Consider the following 6,494-nt stretch of genomic DNA (forward strand, 5'->3'; position numbering starts at 1 on the left):
CTGGTCAAAAATTTAAATGAACATCCTAAAATGTCCTTGGTTTATATAGTTTATATTGCTTTCCAAAACAATTGTAAAATTTATAGCATCAAATATTAAAAAAAAGCATCAAATTTGCAATACCTATATTTATTATTTAATAAACAATTATTACAAGATAAATTTGGATTTTCGGTGCCTTGCCTGGGGTCCACCTTGATGCCAATTCCACCTAGTTGAATAATTGATTATCATTGCCTGGGGTCCACCTTGATGGCAATTCCACCTAGTTGAATGGTTGATTGTCTCAATACTCTCACCAGAAACAAATAAGCAATTTTCAGGAAAGAAATACTTTGCTAGATCTGCAGTTAGTGAGATTTGTTTCTCTCTTAAAATTTGAGAGTGAAACTGACGAAAATCCCTCCAAAAGAGATCGAGATGGCCTCCACTTGCAGCGTCGATCGTGTCTTACTTGGTCTAGAGTTAATTCTGAACAGATTCCAAGGCAATTTTTTTCTTTTGTGTGGTGGTGATAGAGTTCTTTCGGATGTTCGTGATGCAATCAAACACATGAAATTTCTCAAAACATTTCTTATGTGTGCTAGAAAGTGGAGCCTTGTTCATTTGTACCTGCAATCTGACACTGTTGCGAAGAAGGTGAGTCTTCCATCTTTCTTATCTTGCATCGAAGACACCTTTCACAAATATGAGGAGGATATTCACTCTCTTTCCCTTAGATTAGAAATGGACAAAAATGAAACGGATATTCACTGTTCTATTGTTGATGGAGTGTGCCGCGAAATTGGGAAACAGATCATATTATTCAAGCAAGAAATCATCCAAATTTACTTTGCTTTGGCAAGCAGCAGGTCATTTCAATCAAATTCTTTTATGACAGATGATGAACTGTTGGAATTCTTAGACCTCAACCTCCAAAATCTAGCAGATTTAGCAGATTGGATAGATGACGATATGGATTGGAAAATTTTTGATTCTGGTCCTTTGAGTGCTCCTTTTAGGGCTCAAGTCCAAGATCTTGAAGCTCAAGTCCAAGATCTTGAAGCAAAGCTGACATTCTTGAAAAGCTTCATTGCCTTTGCCAAAATGCGAGGAACCGCAGATATTCCTGCCTTGCTATTGGCTTACTTTGAAGTGGTGGCTTTGACCGCAGCACGCCTCTCTTACATGTGGTCCTTTTGGAAAAATGTTGAGTACAGAAGTACTTGCAGCTTCAAACTCAGCATCAGAGCGGTTGATTTTCATGTCTACGAGATTTATAAGGAAGTACTTGCAGCTTCAAACTCCTCAGCATCATTACATACAGCAGTGATGGATGAGCGGATATTGAACAACTTCAATGATTCTCTGATAAGTCGTCTCTGGGAGTTGTTATGCTGCAGCTCTAGCTTTGTGGATTCTATGAAAGATCAAATGCGAATACTCTATGCAGGACTGAGGTTTTTTAGAAGCATTTTAAGAGAGCATCATGAGATGATGGATGAACAAAATGAAAAAATTGGAGCTCTCCTTGGTGAGGCAGGCATTATAATATTCTCGCCCACTCTGAGCAGAGTGATAGAAGGAGAAGTTAGCTTCTCAGGATCCACCCAGGTTCTTGATTTTTGTGATATGCTGACCAATACCAACATCCATATCAAGCATTTTGAGGATCAGCTCAGTGTCTCAAGTACTATACAGAGTCTTCCTAATTCCTCTCATAGCTTAAGAGCATCAGAAGTTAGCCAGACTTCCAGCCGCATGCTATCAAAAGGTAAAATGCCAATAGACCATGAAGTCATGGTTGGTCTTGATGATGAGGCAGAAAAAGTAATTGAACCACTGATCAAGCATTTTGAGGATCAGCTCAGTGTCTCAAGTACTAGACAGAATCTTCCTAATTCCTCTCATAGCTTAAGAGCACCACAAGTTAGCCAGACTTCCAGCCGCATGCTATCAAAAGGTAAAATGCCAATAGCTCGTGAAATTATGGTTGGTCTTGATGATGAGGCAGAAAAAGTAATTGAACGACTTGTACGGGAAGCAAAACAGGTGGAAATTGTTCCCATTGTGGGAATGGCTGGGCTTGGTAAAACAACTTTAGCCAAAAAGGTTTACAATGATAATTCAATTATCTATAACTTCCACATTCGCCTTTGGGGCACTGTTTCTCAGGAATATAACAAGAAAAGCTTGTTAACACAAATTTTGTGCTCTGATGGCAAACATTCCAGGATGGATGATGAGTTTCAAAATCTGGATGAACATGCGCTGGTTGAAAAGCTGTACAAAAAGCTAAAGAAGAATCGGTATCTTGTTGTTTTTGATGATGTCTGGGACACTGGGGCATGGCATGAGCTGGAAATTGCATTCCCAGATGACAAGAATGGAAGTAGAATCATCTTTACGAGTCGATTTTCTAATGTAGCTTCAGAGGTTCAATATGGTGGAGAACATCACAACATTCGCTGCCTTACTGTCGAAGAGAGTTTCGAATTGCTGCAGAAGAAGGTGTTTGGAGAAGAAGAAGAATGTCCTCAAGCATTGCATGAATTGGGAATGGAGATTGCTGAAAAGTGCTGGGGATTACCATTTGCAGTTGTTGTTGTAGCTGGAGTCCTAGCAACTATAGAGCATGATATTTTGGTTTGGAAAAAGTTTGCTGAAAGTTTTACTTCAACCATGGTGTCTGGTACAGACCAGTGGAAGAAGTCATTGGAGCTCAGTTATGAGCATTTACCATATCACTTGAAGGCATGCCTGCTGTATTTTGCTGCATTTCGAGAAGATGAAAAAATTGGTGCCAAGAAGTTGATGCGTCTCTGGATTGTAGAAGGGTTTGTGGAAAAAATTGAAGGAAAGAGATCAGAGGATATTGCAGAAGAATATCTGATGGACCTAATTGGCCGAAACCTAGTTATGGTAGGTAAGAACAGATCCATTGGTGGAGTCAAAACTTGTTACATTCACGATTTGATATTTGAGTTCTGTAAGGGTGAGGCGAAAGAAAAGAATTTTCTTCAGGTCCTGCGAGGATATGATGAGCTTTCTACCTTTAATGAGCCTCCCAACCTACCTCGGTTGTCCATTTGCTCCCGTGGAGAATATTTTATAAAGTCAAGGCTATTTTTTCCGCATTTAGCCAGTCTGCTATTCTTTGATGCTACTCCAGGATATAATGAGTTTAAGTTGTTTAATATCTCCTTCCTTTTTTGCATCTACAAACGTCTTAACGTTCTGAATTTAGAGGGCATTAACCTAAGGCTGAAGGAGCTTCCAGCTGAAGTCGAATCACTTCTTTGTTTGAGGTACTTATCCCTTAAAGCTCGGAACATGGAATTCATTCCACAATCTATAGCCAAGCTCTCACATTTGGAAACCTTTAGTCTAAATTCTGATGAGATTGTTTCATTGCCAGATAGCATCTGGAACATGAAGAAGTTGAGGCATATACATGTAAGATGGCGCGTTGTTATTCATGTGCCTTCCAACGACAACGGTGTTGAAAACCTCTCCACTTTACCCAATTTAGACACACTCTCTTGTTTGCGCCTTTATGAAGAGGGAGAGAACTTATTGAGAAGGATTCCCAACGTTCGCCAACTTAAAATTTCCGATCGTCAGACTGGAGTGTTGAACATGAGTCGACTAGAATGCCTAGAATCACTCACCTGGTGGGGCAATTACTCCTCAGGTTCACGGGAACATGTTGAGCTTTCCTTTCCCATGAATTTGAAGAAGTTGAGTCTTGAGTATCTGGGTCTTCCCTGTAGTAAAATGTCATTGGTTGAAAAACTACCCAACCTTGAAGTCCTCAAATTAAGAAAGCGGTCAATGGACGGCCGAAAATGGGAGCTGATGGAAGGAGGATTCCCTAAACTCAGGGTCTTAACTTTAGCATGTGTAGAAGTTGCGGAGTGGATAGAGGCAGACCTTGACAGTGATGATGGTTACTTCCCTTGTCTTCAGCAATTAATTCTTTTCAGAATTTATAATTTGGAAATGATGTCTGCTTGTTTAGGGCGTATATCTACTCTTGAAACAATTCAGGTGCATGAATGCACAAATGGTGTCAAATCTTTAGTACGGGAAATTGAAGAAGCACAGGAATATAATTATGGAAATGGGAATATGAAGATCAGCATCAGAGATTGAAGGGCATCAGCTGGTGCAATATCTGGTAATTTTTTTGAAGGGCATCAATTGGCTTGTAGAAATAATCATGCTTTTTATTTTTAAACAAGTTTAATTTATATTTACCATTTGGTAGCTTTTTTGTACTTCAGTTGCCTGTAATGCATGCACAAGCACATTGAAATTGATGAACAAACAACTAATTATTGCTCTATTTTTTTTCTTAATGATATCATCAGGGAGTGCATGCTACGGTGGTTTTTCCTCTTCAGATTGTAATTGGTCATCTGTGTGGTCTGGCTTTCTTTGATACTTTTGTAGAAGATGGAGGTAAAAGTTGGAAAGGATCGATGGCTCTTTTCTTGTCAAGATATGGTGGAAACAATCAATGAGATTATTCAGATATTTTGCTGTTGGCCTATTTTGTGTAATTTCGTTTTGCTGAATTTAATGATGGTTTTGTGCTATTTCTTTTCAAACATGTGTCAATTTGCCGTCAAGGAACTTTGTTATCTTTTTTTTTTCTGTTTGAGGTTCAAACTCCATCATTTTGGATAGAATTGATTAACAATTTATGTTTGAGCTCATGATTCTTGAAAGAATATGATAGCCCAATTTGGAAACCTCTATGATCATTTCTTTTCTGCTCAAAACAGGTTTACGGTAAAAACTGCAATGGGGATTGCAAAAGGCATTACGTGGCCTGATCAGGATAGAATTGGTTGAAGATGTATGCTCAATCTTAGGTTTGGATTTAGGATATCCAACTTTGAGATTTGCTAAATTTTCAGAATCACACATTTTACTTCTTCAAATAGGAGAATTTTTGCAAAGAATGGAGTATGGGACTTGAGTTCCTTTAAGAAGGATGTCTGCAACTTGGTTTTTCTGCTGCTTGAGCTAATTGCTTGAAAGGGCATTAGTGAAATAATTGATTCTTCAAAGAGCTTTAAATGTGATATGTTTGTATGAATATTTAATTTTCCATTTTTGAATTTCACACCAAATGTTTTAGATGATATATACCCAAATTGGAGAGAAAACGAGTATAAATTTCACAATTGTAAAATGGGCCGATGCCTTTATTTATACGCTATGTCAAGTGAGTACAATGAATTTTGGGCTAATTAACATATAATCAAAAGAAAAAAAATGAGATTTGGAGATTTTCATAGTTAAGAAAAAAAAAAGAGAGTAAAACATTGTATTGATTAAACGATTAAAACTACCAAAACAAACAGGAAATGGGGTTCTATGGCGTCCTAAAAAACTGGGCTCTCAGGGCCCATGTGCAAGCCCATGTGCTCCTCTCAAGCTGAAAATAGACTAATTTAATGTTTATGGGACATTTTGGACTCTCTCTCACCTCAACCCACATTGTATTGATCTTGTAAGGCCTAAATTTTAGCAACTGTTTCACGTATGCATTTCTCTAGTTCCTAATCTCAACTAATGATTTGTTCTGAATACTTGCGATGAATTGATGAGAATGGACTTCAACTCGCAATCTATTTTCGCTTCTCTATTTATTGCGAATCAATGGAAAATTTCTCTTTACCACTACTTGATAACACTTTGTGCTAGTATATCAAGGCTATAAATGAGTATGTTATCTTTTTACAGAACTTCCAAAGGTTGAGATTGTGATTTTTTCACAGCAAATCATGTCTCAATTAGTCTTTTATAGGTTAGGGATATTAACTGTCAGTTAATAATCTTTTCAAGTCATGCCTCACTTTCATCACACATTCTGGCTAAGGCTTAGTTAATGAATTTGGGTCATCTCTAATGAATTCTCTCTTCATTTCGTATAATGCACATTTAGATGTATGACACACATCTTCAATTACAAAGAAGGAACATGGTCAATTTAAATTTGACTAATCCTAATTCTTGTTAATAAATGAAAATACGTGTCATACATCTAGATGAATACTACGAAAAATGGAGAGAGAATCAACTGGAGATGAACCAAGTCCCACTATCGATTGGTTTTCAATTTTGGCGCTTTTGTATTCCGTGGATCTTTACAATACAAAATATGATTACTTTTGGTCCGTGAAGGTATTACTATTATTTAGAGTGAAGTTGCTCTGGCAAGAATATAATTGTTTTGACAATATAGCTAACCATTTTCTATACTTTGCTACCAAGACGTACTATCGATAAGGTTTTGTTAAACAAATGATTTATATGTTTTGTTGGAGGAGAAAATTGATAGCAATATGAAATTTAAACAGTTAAATTTCTATTCTTTTTAATTAATTTTAAAAAAATTATCTTAGTACGTATTCCTAAAACAAATGCCCACTATGTGCAACGCTTATGCTAATTTCATCAAAATAGATCTTATAAATTTTAGTTATAAACTTAACAATTTT

General features: G+C 37.0%; 1 protein-coding gene across 3 annotated transcripts; it reads left to right on the plus strand.

The window, feature by feature from the left end:
- Positions 1-254: 254 nt before the first annotated feature.
- LOC113722575 (putative late blight resistance protein homolog R1A-3) lies at positions 255-4,736 on the plus strand. 3 transcript variants are annotated; one of them, XM_027245857.2, is made up of 3 exons: positions 504-639; positions 881-4,159; positions 4,353-4,736. In XM_027245857.2, exon 2 carries the CDS (start codon positions 955-957, stop codon positions 4,132-4,134), a length of 3,180 nt encoding a protein of 1,059 aa, XP_027101658.2. In that variant the 5' UTR covers positions 504-639; positions 881-954; the 3' UTR covers positions 4,135-4,159; positions 4,353-4,736. The 3 variants fall into 3 exon arrangements, with proteins under 3 accessions (XP_071938376.1, XP_071938377.1, XP_027101658.2); XM_072082275.1 differs by having other exon boundaries at positions 255-4,159; XM_072082276.1 differs by lacking the exon at positions 4,353-4,736 and having other exon boundaries at positions 255-3,287; positions 3,398-3,534.
- Positions 4,737-6,494: the final 1,758 nt, after the last annotated feature.

Source organism: Coffea arabica, chromosome 3c, assembly GCF_036785885.1.
Source record: "Coffea arabica cultivar ET-39 chromosome 3c, Coffea Arabica ET-39 HiFi, whole genome shotgun sequence".
NCBI lineage: Eukaryota > Viridiplantae > Streptophyta > Magnoliopsida > Gentianales > Rubiaceae > Coffea > Coffea arabica.